We start from the raw sequence: 15,755 nt of genomic DNA, 5'->3' as shown, positions 1-15,755 counted from the left end.
AAGATGATTCTGACTCTGTTATATTCGACCTGGCTTCTCCTTGCGTTCCAAGCTACTTGATTCAATTGGGAAATGATGTCTTCTTGGGTATTGCCTACTTGCAAATTGGGTTGCACCACTTGATTCCGTCCTTCATCTGGCAACACCATCGCACTTCATGATCATGTTTGCAATATCTTTTCAAAATCTTCGGACTTCGAACTTTGAAACTAAAGAAGCCCTCCTTCTAGCGCCAATTCTGTTGACGTGTATTTTGTACACAATCATACACAGAATAAAATACCATTAGGCATCTTATCCTCTCTTGAGAAAATAGTCTCTAACTGCTGAAGATCTGCAAAAAGGATCAGTTAGGTGGACTCCAAGGTTCTTTTAGTGGGGTCTCCACGTGTGGACAAGCTTTTTTAGTGGTATGATGTGATTTGCTGTTTCCTTCAAGGCGTCTTACGGATTCAATAGTTCGAAGGTTTTACTAATCTAAAAGGAACTTTCAAAAAAAAGGAAAAAGGACAGGGTTTGAGAGGTCTAATCTAGTCTAACCCTATGAACGACTTAGCATGAATGAGATTTGGCAAGACTCAACCAATTTCAATTTTGCCATAAGATAACAACTCAACTGAAATTAGTGCGATCTTCTAAGGTAATAATGATGTTCAATGCATCAAAGATCAAGGACACTACTACGAAGGTACATATCCTAGATACGAAAATGCTTGAAGGTTAAGGACTCAAGGTGTTTTCCAGTCGACCACGCAAGGCGTTCTTACAATCAGCAAGAAGCTAGTGGTTTGGATTGCGAATCCTACCAAATATCAAATCTCACACTTAGTCTTTCTAATTAACAAACTACTTTGATTGAGCGTGATTCAAGTACATCCAACAACCATGAAGATAACTCAAGGAACTTGCAACAAAACACCATAACTTCAATATTTTATTGATTTCCAAGTCATCATATACAACAATTGCTTGAACTTCTCTCTTCAAGACTCAATCTTGCTACAACATAAAAATTGCTTACAACTCTATTCTCTATTTCTCTATTGACTATTCTGATATAAATGAAATGAAAAATGGGGGTATAAATAGCATCCCCAGTTACAATGAAAGGTCCAGATTGAAAGTAAATCAATGGACAAGATCATGACACCTAAACCCTAATTAGGGTTTGTTACAAATGACCTCCTTTTTACTGAACAATATTAAATACATAGCCAAATATTAAATTTGGCACAAAAATCTAGGAGGTATCAGCCAATGAGAATTAAGATGTCATGTCATCTGTAACAACCTTTCATCTAGAATCTTATTCCCCTTCCAATTTTCTTTTTTAGCATATGCAATGAATTTTGTCACAATTCCTTCGATTTCTGTGCTTGGAATCTCGGGAAGATTCTTGATACTCTCTTCTAAGTGGATAACCTGATCAAATGCATCTAGAAGAGCTGTGTCCCAGGTAGGTTCAAGTTCCTTAGTTCTATCAATTAGGAGCATGGTGGCATACATCTGATCATACTGCTCATCTGTAACATCTGCGTCCTTGCGAAAGATGATCTTGATTCTATCTTCAAATTCTTGTAAATCCACATCTGTCTCGACCTCGATCCTTCTGCCAAGAATGGTACGAAGTACCTCAAATACTCTGTCCTGGATCGGATTGATCACCTCCTCAACTTGACCACATCTAACACTGATGTCCTCAAAGAGAACACTCTTTATATGGAGTAAGGTTGACCACTGAAACAAACTGTGAGAATCGCCTTCCAAGATCTTCTCTTGTGCTAAAATTCTTCTGGATGTATGTCTTATAACTTTCAAGACAGGAATGACAACGTCCTTGGTGTGGGCAAATGCAGCTACTGTTGCCATCAGTCTGTGGATTATCTCAAGGACTTGGATAGCCTGGTGGGTGATCTTCGACATCCTTGTAATAAACTCAATGGCCACCGTGTGAGATCTATCCATCCAATTACATGTACGCTGGACCATATTCCTGAATCTTTCCGCTTCATTGATTGATTGAAGGGGCAATGCCTGCAATGGTGATCTAACTGGATCCTGACGTCCCAAAGGTTCATTGATGTGACTGAAATATGTTCTCCATGCACCGACCTCTTTCTCAAGCTTTCTATTCTTTTCTACTTCTTCTCTGAACTTGTCCTTCAATGCCTCAAATGTGTCGGTGGCATCATCTAAAGTCTGCTCTGCTGTGGATGGTCCTAACTCAATAGTCTGTATATCATAGTCCTCCGCTAGGATCTCACCCTCATATTTGTCTGCTGCCGGTGTAGCTACCTGCAGTTTTCTAGATCCAGTCTCATCTCGAATCATCTTGGACATCTTTGTAGCCTTCTTCTTCTCTGTTGTCATATGTGAACGTCCAACAAGGCTCTCTAGATCGATTGCACTGTCTTCGTCCTCAATTACGATCACCTTAGTCAATCTTTCCTTCAACCAATCTGGGATATTTGATCTTGTCTCTTGAACTTGAATTTCTTTGTGCACTACTTCTTCTTGTCTGGGAGGAGATGTTACTTCATTATCTTCTTCTAAATCATAGTCTTGGAGAGATCCATCGGATGAAACATGCTGTGCCTGTTCTCCCTCCTGCCTGTCATTCTGTACCATCGATTCCATGGATTCTTCCACTCGAACTGTTTTATCTTCTGGCCTGGAAGAAATACCTGGTGTCTGATCTTTGTTGGCACCTTGCTTTTTCTTGGAAGGTTCTTTCTTTTCTGATCTTTCCTTTCTCTTTGAACCTCTCGAATGGAGATTGCCCTCACTGGCACATCGAAGGTTACCTTCACCTGAATTCCTAGGATTAGGATTGCCTTCACTAACGCTGGCTCCACCTTCGGCTGGTTTCTCTTCCAAAGTAAAAGACATGGCTATGCCTTGTTCTCTCAACTTCTGGTGCTGAACATCTACCCATCTGCGAGTACAAGACAAGACTGGTGCCATCAATCCATCTAAATCCACGGCCTCGGGCTCATTCCAATTCAAACTTATTGTCTTGCTTTCTCTATCATATGAAGATTGGATGTGCCTGCCGTTGTCCTGAGCTTGGTCGGCTACTCTGTAAATCTTACATTTCCTGATGAAATCCAGAGGCAATCTAGAATGTATCTTACGTTTCACTTCGAGATCATCTAGGAGATTCATCATAAAATCTTCAATCTGGTACTCATGTCTAAATCTTCTACCGACTGTCTCCTCTAAATGTCCATGAGGATCAAAACTATTCCTCCAAGCAAAAGATGAAAAAGGATACAAGGCTAACTCCCTCTCTGCATCATCCATGGCTGAGACACTGGGACATACCTCAACCGAATTACCCAAAATAATAGGTACCTGAACTCCATTCTGATGTCTGTGTCTGAATGCCTTCACATATGCTGCCAACTGCCTTGTTACTTCAAGTAACACAATCCTGTCTGTCGGGTATCTTGGCAACATGTATGGAGGTAAAGGACATCCATACACTCTAATGTAAGTGAACTTAGGAAACTGAATGAACCAAGCACCGTACCTCTTGATTAACCCCTGGGCATCCTGAGATAATCTGTTGTGAATCCCTCCTTGCAACGTCCTGGTGATGTTCATCGTGAAAGTATCATTGATTAACTTGTAGTTCTTCCCTGGTGGATGATGCAAGTAGGTATAGGATTCACAAACTCTGACCTCGCCGGGTCCTCTTCCAATCACTCCTCTGTGAGGTAGTCCTGCGTACTCAACGCTCCTGATTAAGGCATAGATGACATATGAACTCATGTGGAAGGACTTAGTGGCCCTGAGTCTTCTCAACTGTAAGTCTAAGCAATGGCTAATTATCCTAGCCCAATGTATTGTACCCTTTCCTTGAACAATCACCTGGATGAAGTAAAACATCCATTTCTCAAAATAGAAGGCATGAGGTGCTCCTGTAACTCTGTTGAGCATGGTGATCAAATCTCTGTACTCCTCTTGGAAATCAATCCTGTGTGGTGTGTTCGGTACTTTGCTCAGACGGGGACGACTCTTAAGTAGCCAGTTCTTGTTGATTATGCTTAGGCAAGCATCTGGATCATCATCGTACACTGATCTGGCTCCTTCAATGCTCTTGTATATCATGTCCCTGTGCTCTGGAAGATGAAAGGCTTCACTTATGGCCTCCTCTGAAAGGTACGCCAAAATGTTTCCCTCATTGGACACAATTGTCCTGGACTGTGGATTGTAATGACGGGCACACTCGATCATCAACTCGTGGCACTGAATAGCTGGAGGAAAACCGGCCGCCTTAATGATGCCACTTTCTATTATTCTCCGGGCGACAGGTGATGGCTTGCCGATGTAAGGGACCTCTCGGAACTTCTTCGTGCTAAAGTTCCCCAAGCTTGTATCTCCAATGTTGCTCCACTTGGACACGATCTTAGTCTCCACTTCTTCGGTCTTCTGATCTTCTTTCATGAGGGCCGAGCGACTGGTGGATGCTCCCGCCTTTGGGGTCGCCATACCTACACAACATTTCACTATAAGAAATAGATTTTTGAAACAAATAACGTAGATAAGAGAGATAGATTTTAGGAAACCTCATGATAAGTCCCTAGAGTTATCATTTCCTAAAATACAACGATTGAGCTGAGAGAAATTCAAGAATCAAAATTTCAAAAATTGAAATATGACGATGAATGAATAAAACAATAATAATTAAATCGCCATACCTCGATAGAGAGCTAACTCTAGAATGCAAAAACAAAATTCGCCTAGGCAAAATTTGAGGTATAAGATAATCTTCAATATGGTTCCCTCAAAATATACTTCGCCACCTCTGGATAGAATGTGATCTTCACTTATCGCCTTGGACGTGGTCTCAAATGGATCTTCAAATTCGCACAAATAAATCTCCAAGTCTTTAGCAAATTCGCCTTAGGCGTGATCTTCAAATTCGCACCACCTTTGGTTTGGAATCGCACCACCTTTGATAGCTAAGCGCGCCACCCTTGGATGAATGAAATTCGCACCACCTTTGGCCTTCAACGCAATTCGCACTCTACACAAGATGATACTAGCGCCACCTTTGGTTTGAAATCGCACCACCTTTGAACACACTTCGCACTATATTCGCCTCTTCTTGATTCGCATGAAGGAAGGTAAAAATGATTATGTAAAAATGAACGTTTCACTCCCCTTATAAATAGCGCTCATACCCTTTCACCTCTTAGGCCGACTTTGACAAATAAAACCATTTTTAAATGATTTGCAATAAAATAACAAGGCCGACTTGCCTAATTGGGCGCTTCAAACCGATTTTTATATTAATTAAATAATTAATTATTAATGCCTTGCGTTTTTTTTTTTTAAATGAGAATTTCGATTTTTAATAAAGGCAAAATATAATTAATAAAAGATAACGCCATATTAAATGCTAAATAAAAATGGATTTTCAATTTTTTAATCGATTTAGCATTTAAGGAAATTTAAATTTGTTTGTTTGGCGCCAAAATTGGAAAACAAAGGGACGTACCTCATCGCTCTGGTCCCTTGGAGAGGGACAGGAGCGATTCACTATCTTTGGCATGATTCTTGCATTTCTTACGTCCAACTCCTTCATCTCCACGTTAAAAATCGATCACCTTGATGGTCCTTCGAATTTGATCGCCTTGTGTGCGCATATGGGTGTCCTTTAAGTGCATATCGCCCTGGTCCTTGTCCAAAGGACTGGAGCGATCTTCTTGTTTTCATGTCCATCTCGCATTCACCTTGCGTTCTTTGACCTTCGAAATATCATTGCTTGTGTCCTTTGCGCTTATTTCCACTTGCTTTTGCAAGGTACTTTCGATGTTATAAGGATCATCGCCCTTGTCCCTTGAAGAGGGACAGGAGCGATCCACATGTTTTCCTTGGCCTTGTCAACTTTGTACTTCGATCTTCATGGTAATGTCCTTCAAACGTCGTCCTTCATTGTGATGTTTTCCAAACGCCTTCCTTTGTCTTGCTTAACCTCGCCTTGTTTCGATTTTGGAGGAATATGAGCGCTTTTGATAGGATCGCCCTGGTCCTTGTCCAAAGGACAGGAGCGATGTGGGGCCTTTACACCATTTGGCGATGTTTGGACGTTCAACTCTCTTGTTTATCACCTTGTTGTCATACCATGGACCCTCCAGAACATTGCAATGTTTTGTCCTTACGTAAATTTTGCATAAAATGGGCAATGCATCTAACATCGCCCTGGTCCCTTCCTGAGGGACAGGAGCGAAGTTCATCATTATATGCTTGTTCTTGTTTGTACCAACTTGCAATCAACTTCATTGCGTGAAATGACGTCCTTTCGACCTTCTTGGTTGCTCGAAACTTTGTTCGCCTTTTGAAATCTACGCCATTATGTAGATATCGCTCTGGTCCCTTACCAAAGGACAGGAGCGATCTAGGTCTTTAGAGTACAAATCCTTCCATGTGATGACCTTTGTAACGTTTGCGCCTGGTGGAAATGCCTTGAAATGTCCTCGCCACCTTTTGTCCTGGCTTGGATCGGTCTTGAACCTTGGAGGGACGACCTTGAACTTGAGAGGGACGTATCTTCACCCTTGTATCGCCCTGGTCCCTTGGAGAGGGACAGGAGCGATTTTTCCCCTGTGGCTTTCATCTTACTTTGCCATGCTCTAAGTTTATATTCAACGGACTCGTCCTTCTTCCCTCCATTCGTTCATGCCTTGACATCATTTGTAACTTTGCAAGAAGAGCAATTATATCAAAAATCGCTCTGGTCCCTTCCTGAGGGACAGGAGCGAACTAGGCATTTAGCACTGTTATGGACGTTCAAAAATCTTCAATTTATATTCAATGCGTTCATCCCATGTTCTCCTTCGTTTTTGAACGTAAACTTGTCTTGACCCTTGTCTGGTTTTTGCAAAATGGAGGGAATCGCTCTGGTCCCTGGGAGAGGGACGAGAGCTACAAGGTACCTCGCCCTGGTCCCTTGGAGAGGGACAGGAGCGATTTGGTCAATATAGGTCATTTTCCTTCATTTTTTGCATCTCAAATTATATTCATTTGGCAAAGTATCTTCCTTCGGACGTCCTCCAGTTGCTGAGCTATCAAAATCTTGCATGGGCATGGCGAAATTTGAATTGTAGCTCCGGTCCTTCACTGAGGGACAGGAGCGATTTTCCTTCTGGAGACCTTTCTGTGCTCATGAAAATCTTCAATTTATATTCAATGAAAAGATCTCGTCGTTCTTCATCACTTCAAACGTAAAATTTGTCTGGGCTCTGCAAGGACAATGAGATATTTGAAATTGAGCTCCCGTCCTTCACTGAGGGACAGGAGCGATTTTGCTCCTACAGGCCAAAATAACAAGATTTTTCACATTTTAACACTTCACGAGGCGAAAACAAATCAATTCCAATGCCCAGGATCAAACTTCAAAAAGTCAAAATTTGGTCAAAATATTCAATCAGACAAAAATTCACATTGACGGTCATCCTTTAGACAAGTTTAAGCTCTGCATGAACATTCCAATTGAAAATTAGACCATTTTGGCGAATTCATTGCATTCAAAAATTTGCTTCTAGGAAAGAAGCTCAAAAAGCTCTCAAAAGCGACTGGATTTTGGCTTGAAAAGGCAAAATTTAAAACCCTAAGGCTTAGCCCTAAATCCAGACAACTAACGGACTAACAAAACCCTAAAAACGAAAGCGAAAACGAACAAAAACAAGCAAAAAAGAGGGGGTCCCCATTTGCGATGGGGCGATGTGTGAAATGGTCACAACAGATACATATGTATTTTTTTATATTTTTGAGTATCCTATTGTAAGGTGAGTACTTATAACTCAAGCTAAGAATTTCATGAGAAATTATTGTAACCACTATTCTATGACTTTCTTTTGGAATTTTAAAACATTGTTACTACCACTATTGAGTTGTACATGACGTTGCTTGGGTTCATTTGTCCTTCATTAGGCATTGAATCCTTGACTGCATTAAATGATATCAGAGCTGGTCAAGCTTGTTGGGATTGCTGAAAAAGTCAATCTTGAAAGCCCTAAAGAGTTTTGTTCTAGGTGTGTGGATCACGTATTGCAGAAGGTTGAGAAGAAAAGATGGCTCATGGTAATGCTGAAATGGCAACGATATTGAGGGAAATGGCAAAAAGGTTAGAAGCATTGAAACAATAAAAAGAAGAGGTGTAGCTGTTAAGAATGTAAGTTAAAATGACAAAGAAGCAGAAGCAACTGAACCAGAAGGAGAATATATGAATGAATATTTCATAAGATCTATGTCTCTTACGGGAAATCGAACATGGTTAGAGACTCCATGCTAGAATGGAGGTTTAAATGTTGAATAGCTTGTGGATTGGATCACAAAGATGGAGGTAATTTGAATTTGAAACCATAAAAGACCCAATGACGGTAAAGCTTGCTAGTACCAAGTTGAAGGGCCATGCATCCCTTTGGTGGGATCATGTACAATTGGATCAATAGAGGAGGGAAAAAGAGAAGATTCGGTGGTGGGATTGAATGGTGGCAAAATTTAAGTCAAAATTTCTACCTATAGATTACCACCTAAGTTTGTTAAAGCAATCAAAAAACCAAAAGCAAAGAGAGCTAACTATCAAATATTATACCAAAGAGTTTTAATGACTCAACATTTGTAAAGACCCCTTCCAAATTTTCAACTTTTTCACTTACGGTACTTATTTCTGTATATACATAACCCTTTGTTCAACTATTTTGATGGTATTTGGATGTTTGAACAGAAACGTGATGTCCAGGTTTAATATGAAGAGTTTATCACAGACCCAAAATATATATATCTTTCTACAAGCTATTTTAAGAATCAAGAATAATCAAATAATAAATCAGTTCAGAATAGGAAAATAATATCAGATCTGACCTATTTAGAACGCAGCCTTGAATACTGAAATAGAAGTTTATATTTGATAGTAAAGGCTTCATACATCAGTACCCTCCAGACTACCAATGAAAGCTGCTAGCAAATACAAATCAATGATCTTTCTCTTCTTTTCAGAAGAGCATATGTTATGAAACCAGAGAGCATCCACCACATAAAGGACAACTGGAAGTTTCACCATCAGCAGGGAAATAACTAGCACCATACAAATATCCCACTTGCCTAGCAGGAGAAATGATCCTGTACCCTCCAGACTAGTAATGAAAGGTGCTAGCAAATACAAATCAATGATCTTACTCTTCTTTTCAGAAGAGCATATGTTATGAAACCAGAGAGCATCCACCACGTACAGGACAACTGGAAGTTTCACCGTCAGCAGGGAAATAACTAGCACCATACAAATATCCCACTTGCCTAGCAGGAGAAATGATCCCGCACCCAGCTACAATATCAAATGCACAGGAAGGATAGCCACAGATCATTTAGACAGTCACACCATGCATTGCTGAAGCTCACACCAAGGAAACAAACAGCAAGTATCTGTTGGTCCCACAGTTATACTGAGGTGGTGAATCAGTATAACACACTTTCAGAATTCAATTTTATTAGCGATACAAGGCAAAAAGGACACAAGTACACAAAGTAGATATAAAAACTCTAAATATATTATTATGTAAGTGTTATTTTTACAATTGGTAGAGGCACCAACCCCTCATTCAATATTCCACCTTTTATGATCCCACTCTTCACACCTTACGCTATAATTTTTCTTTTCAAATTGATCTCAAGTCTGCTATGAAGAACTCTCGACAAATCTGCCTTCAAGCCTACTACAGATCTGATCACTTATCTGCCTTCAACTCTGTTACAGGTCCGATCACTTATCTGCCTTCACGTCTGCTACAGGTCCGATCACTTATCTAGTATCAATTCGTCTTCAAATCTGAATTACAATAATCATGATCTCATTATTAATGTTGTTATAATGTATGAATTGAATATGAATAGTACTATGCAGGTAAAGAAATCACGGTAATCCCAAAAGGGGACATTACACTTCTCCATGTCATTATTTGTTGCTGAAAAAATTGCAAAAAACCCCAAATGTTCTCAGTCAGGGAGTGTTCTAGTCCTTTTCTACTATTTTTCTGAAGTTGCAACTTTTTATTAGACAACCAGACATTTTCCTGCTAACATCCATATCTAGCTCAAGTGTCCAATCCTACATAAAATTCCAGCAAAGTCTATTGCTCCTTTCCTTTTGCTCCCCTTTGTTCCACTCCACTTGCCAAATCTTGATGTGGACCCAGATATTTCTTCCACCTCAAGTCCTCTCTTGAACTCCTAAATCGTATCCCATCAAATCATTAATCCCTTCTTTCTCTTCTTCCTTCCAAAATTTCAAGGTGAATAGGAACTTATTCCCTACCCTCACATCAAATTCCAATATTGCAATGTTTCTCCTCACTCTTTACATCTCCTCTCATTTGCAAACTTTCAAGGTCCATCTAGATGTCTTCCTTATCCCTTCCTCATCCTGGTCTCTGGTTCTTCCCACAGCATTTCCTGCATTCCCATCCCTTCGACTTTTGCAAACTTTCAAAGCGGATCCTGACCTTTTCCTCTTTAACCTCATCCATTTCTGCAAGATTTTCCCCGCACCATTTCCAACTTCTCCTTGCAGAATTATTGCCCACCTTTCAATATCAAAACATCTAGTTCCCATGTCCAATTCCACATGTTTTTCCTACATTTCTTCCAGTCCTTTTCATGCAAACTTTAAAAGGACTTCTAGACTTCACTCCAAATGTCCAATTTCCATATCCATTTCTGCATTGAACTCCCACAAAGGTTCCCAACACCTTTTTTCCAATTGTTTCTTCTTATGTAGAATTCAACCTAGCTTCTGAACAGCTAATTCCACACTCAGACATCTCATCTTGATGTAAAAAGGGCAAAGTAATTAAAAGAAACTAGGAATGGTGACAAAGCAAAGAAAAATAAGGACCAATCTAAAACAAAATTTAAAATTTGGGAACTTGACAGGTCTAATCCATTGAGACGTGATCTTTCAAAGAATAAGATTGCATCAATTATAAGGTTGAGAACAAATCAAGAAATTATAAAATGTTGAATTAAAAACTATGATCCAAATATACCTTTTTTCCTTCAATGTCATCCATTGTTAGTTGCTTTGCCATTTTTCCTAATACTTGCACACGATCAAGTGAGAAACCATTTTTTTCTGCAACATTATGCAAGTACTGCAATCCAATCTTTCCAATGCCTGGAAATAGTGAAATAACCTGTGAAGAAGATGAAACGGAAGCTGCAATGATTGAGAGAGGCAGACTATCATCCACCACAACACATAAAGGAGATGACCTGCCCTGCAACTGCAATTAGAGCTTAATTTCAGGTAGGGAAAGGAAACGATGAGCCCAAAAAAGATAACAAAAAGAAAGGAAAAACTATGAAAATTGTTACTGCTACAAACTCCACAATTTTATCTTCCATTTGACAAAAGAATTTTATGTATTCAGGAGTGCACTTTACAATACAATTCTCTTGGTACCAAAGCACCGTATATTTGGTAAACAAATACATAATTCTATGGTAGTACAAATATTCCTATGAACATTACTGATGCCTAAAATTCAGAATAATCAATACTGATAGGAATATACTATTAATGTACATATTTAAACTTAATGATTCAAATATGGAAATTGTTTTAATGATAGGCAAATTTCTTGTATAGAGATTTTAGTTTTTCCTACACATATAATGATTTGGGAAAATTATAAAGCAGAGAAAAAGTTTTGTACTTTGACATCTTGGAACAAGTACATGTAAAGTTGTATGCATGAAACGATTACATATATCAAGTATATGCAATGCCAACACTATTATTAAAGAACTGGATATTCAAAGAATCATGCACAAATTTATCTTCTATACACACTGTTGGTGTCTGTTTTATCATCTACCAAACATTAGGATAGGATACCCGAAGGTATTCTATCCTCTCCTGAAAAATCACTACTGATTCCAAGGTCTATATGTGCGAACAAGCAACTTTAGTGGAATAGCTTCTTGGGTAGTGTATGCTGGAATTTTCAAGGGGGACTTACGTTTGACAAGTATTTTTGAACTGCTGGACTTAGATGGATTTAGCAATTTAGGCTCTTCTTTTTTTGGGGGGGAATTTTCTGGGATTTAGACTTTCAAAACAAAGGGAAAAAGGGATAGAGTTCAGGAAGGCTAATCTAATCCTACAAATTCTGGAGACGGTATCAATTGGGTGCTCTCGAGAAACCAAACCTTGCTTCGCCACACTAGGGACAACTACACAAGGCCGGTGCAATCTTCAATGGGTTGTGCTTATGATCGAGATGTTGGGATGCACAGGGGATGGGCTCAGACTAACTTTGCACGGTGAGATGAAAATCATCCATACACCAAAAGTATGAGCGGAGATACACCATCAATTGACACTTATCAAATCCTTCATTCAAATTAACAACAATGAAAGCAAATCTAAGTTAATTTTAACTAGGTGTTGAGGCAATTGAAACCATGCAAATCATTCAAATAATAGAGATTACAAAGCAGCGCACATGCAATATATTATCTGGAAATGACCTTAAGCAACAATACATCAAAAACCTCACCCTTTTCAAATGAGAGGAGGCAACCTTATATAGTTTCTCAAAAATAAATGAATGGCTGAGATCAAATAGTGATCAAGGACCAAGATTGAAAGTCCTAAACCCTAATTAGGGTTTCCCGAAATACTATCAGTTCAAACGAATGAAAGAGTGACAAGTGGCGCAGCTGCTAATTTCACTAAGGTGAGTGGCCACTTTCCTCCTTCAGAGATTCAACGTATCTGGACACAATGAGCTTGACCTCCTCCATGGTGACACTTGGCAAACCACCAATCTGGAAGTCGATGAGGTCCACATCGTCGGCGCATGTGGCAAGGATGCCTTCCCACTCCACTACTTGGGTGAGGAAGTTGTCATCGATGGAGAGGAAGTTTGCAATCTTCGAAAGATCGCCTTTGTCAATCATCCCTGAATCCTGAAAGAAGCTCGTCTGAATCCTAGCTCTCAGGTTTTCTGCTTGTAAATGCTTCTCCCTTAGGCTTTCCTTCTTCCAGATCTCTGACGCCACACGGAATACCTTGCCCAGGATCTGTCTAACACTTGCCTCTGTCTCAAAACACTTGGTCTCGGATTTCTTCAGAACCTCAATCCGAGTGACCAGAGCATAGTACCACGTGCCGAAGTCGTACCTGTCTCCTGTCTATATGATGCCTGCATCCACTAAGCTCCTCTTTGACATGCCTCAGATAACCTTCAGGTGAGGGAGTATTTCATTCTGAATTTCATCCACTTCTTCCCAATTGGATGCTAGATCTTGGATACGATCAATCAACAAAGAAGTTGTCTCATGTGCCGATACTAAGTTTTCTACCAGGGTGTCAGCACGCATCGAAGCGTCTGAAATCCATTCCTTTCCTTGAGTGTACGAACCCTTCATATCATCATAGTCCTTCATTGATCCCTGTTGAAGAGGCTATGGTGGAGTAGCCGGGACTTCATGGTAAGATGGAAAACATACTTCTTCCACTGTTGGTTCTCTTCTTCCACTTTCTTCCTCTTTTCCTTTTCATGAGCCAGCATCGTCTTTAGAACATTGCAGGAGTCATCAAAATATTGGATCTCTTGGTCCTGGGTAGGCTTACCCATCTCTATGGTAGTAACCTTGTAATCATCTGCAGTGACATTGTCCCTAGTCTTCCCTTCTTTGGGCACCGCTATCTGGACTGTCCTGAATCCGGCACTGTCTCTCTGAATCAGGGAAAACTTCCTGGCAGGTTTGGGCAGTTTAGCTATAGCGGGTTCATTCACCTTCTCCAAGAATGCCGCGGTGACCTCCTCGGTTGACTGGGCCTCCTTGGGAACCTTGGCCTTTATCCTTGCTCTCAACCAATCCGGAATGGTTGATTGTTCTACAGTGTTTCGATCAAACTCATCATCTGCCTCTCCTGGGTTCGCTGGTATGCCATCCAAGAAGATTGTAGGTGCTTCAATTTGCCCCCTGTTTGGACTTCAAAAGACCTTTTCCACCACTTCCTCAATTGGCTGGGAAAGCACTCTTACTTCATCATCAATCACACAGATGTTCATCTCTTGCTCCCCAATTGCACTCTGATCAAGCGCAATGGAAGCAACACTTAGGATGGAGTGACTTTCGCTGGATTCTCTTCTCTCACCTAAAGCCCTTATCCCTGTGACCTTTGTGGAGCTTCCACCCAACTCCTTCCTCTTTCGAGACCCAACACTTTCTGGATTTCGAGCATCACCAACGGAGGTACAAAGGTCGACGGACAGAGTATCATCTACTCCCATTAATTCATAAGTCAAAGTCATACCTTTGGCCTTCAACTGTTTTGTCTTTTCAGATGCCCACCACCTTGAGTACTCAACCACCGACCTCATGAGGTCTGCTAGATCCGATTTCTCTCCCTCTGTCCAATCTATTAAGACTAAGGGTTCATTCTTCATCTTTTCAAAGCCTGACTGCTGAAGTTCTAGTCTTTCTTCTACCTGATCAGCAACTCTGAATACTTCCATTGCTCTCACCATACTCAAAGGAATTCTTAACCAAAACCTCTTTCGGATCTCGAAACTATCGGCTGCATTAGCCCAGTAGTCTTCTAGATCCAGTCTATGCTCAAACGTTGCCCCTTCGATCTTCTTTATCCTGTGGAATGGATCGAAATCCTTTCTTGCCTTGTATTGATAGAAGGGATACCAGGCTAGTTCTTTCTCCGCAGTGGCTGCAACATGTGATGATGGACATGTTTCCAGCCCATTACCAATTGTAAGTGAGGACGTCCCTGCCTTCTTCTGCTTATCCCTTTGAATCACTATATACTCCTCCAATTGTCTCACAACCTCGAGCAACACCACTCGGTTGATAGGGTAAGCTGGAAGCTTGTATGGAGGCCCAGAGAATCCCTGAATTCGGAGGTAAGTGAACTTTGGATATTGGATGTACCAACACCCGAACCGACCGATGAAGTCGATAGACTCTTGAGAGAGCCTCTGGTGCAGGCCACCTTTAAGTGTCCGGGTAATGTGCATCAGGAAGGTATCATTCACCTTTTTGAAATGGAACTTCTCCTCCATGTGGAGCTAGGGATAGCAATCATATATTGGAAATTGGTTCTCCTTGTTCCCAACTTCTCCTCTACAAGTGAGACCTCTGTACCTGTAGGTCCTAGCCAAAGAATAAAACAAGTAAGAACTCATGAAGAAAGTCCTATTCACCTCCAAGTTCCTTAGCTGGCTGTTTAGGTTGTCGCTAATCATCCAGGCCTAGTCTATCATTTTTACTCCATTGATTATTTCATTAATGAAATAATACATCCAGGGTTCGAATGGAGCTCCCTGAGGATTTCCTATTATTCTATTGAGCACGACAATCATGTCCCCAATGTCCTCCTTGAAGTATGCTCGCACTAGGCTCTTTCTCTGGAGTTTGGAGGCGCCCTTCCTCGGCTTGTCTAGCCAGGAATGGTTAACTATGGCATCATACTCCTCTAGGTGGTCGTGGTACAGACTGTTAGCTTCGTCCTTTGTCATATATACTGTGTTGTGGTACTCAGGGATCCTGAAGGCCTCTCTGATGGCCTCATCACTGACATTCGCCAGCACTCTTCCATCAGGTGCAACAATATCCTTACTGATGGGGTTGTAGTGTTTGGCACATTCAACTACTAGTTCATTGCACTGCATGGTGGGGAGGAAGCCAGCAACGTGCACGATACCACTCTTCATCATTTTTCG

The 15,755-nt window shown here is 40.7% G+C and overlaps 1 protein-coding gene across 3 annotated transcripts in view; it reads right to left on the bottom strand.

The window, feature by feature from the left end:
• Window positions 1–15,755, bottom strand: part of LOC131040504 (protein arginine N-methyltransferase 7) — a 218,114-nt gene that overhangs the window by 106,935 nt on the left and 95,424 nt on the right. For 2 of the 3 annotated variants that reach the window (XM_057973447.2, XM_057973448.2), the window contains exon 8: window positions 11,052–11,288. The exons of the other annotated variant lie outside the window; for it this stretch is intronic. In XM_057973447.2, coding sequence (XP_057829430.2) covers window positions 11,052–11,288 — 237 coding nt within the window. The remainder of the gene's footprint in view (window positions 1–11,051; window positions 11,289–15,755) is intronic. 3 annotated transcript variants of the gene reach the window in all.

The sequence above is a fragment of the Cryptomeria japonica genome, chromosome 9, assembly GCF_030272615.1.
Source record: "Cryptomeria japonica chromosome 9, Sugi_1.0, whole genome shotgun sequence".
Lineage (NCBI taxonomy): Eukaryota > Viridiplantae > Streptophyta > Pinopsida > Cupressales > Cupressaceae > Cryptomeria > Cryptomeria japonica.
The sequence above is the reverse complement of the archived record's forward strand: the minus strand, read 5'-3'. Positions and strand labels throughout refer to the sequence as shown.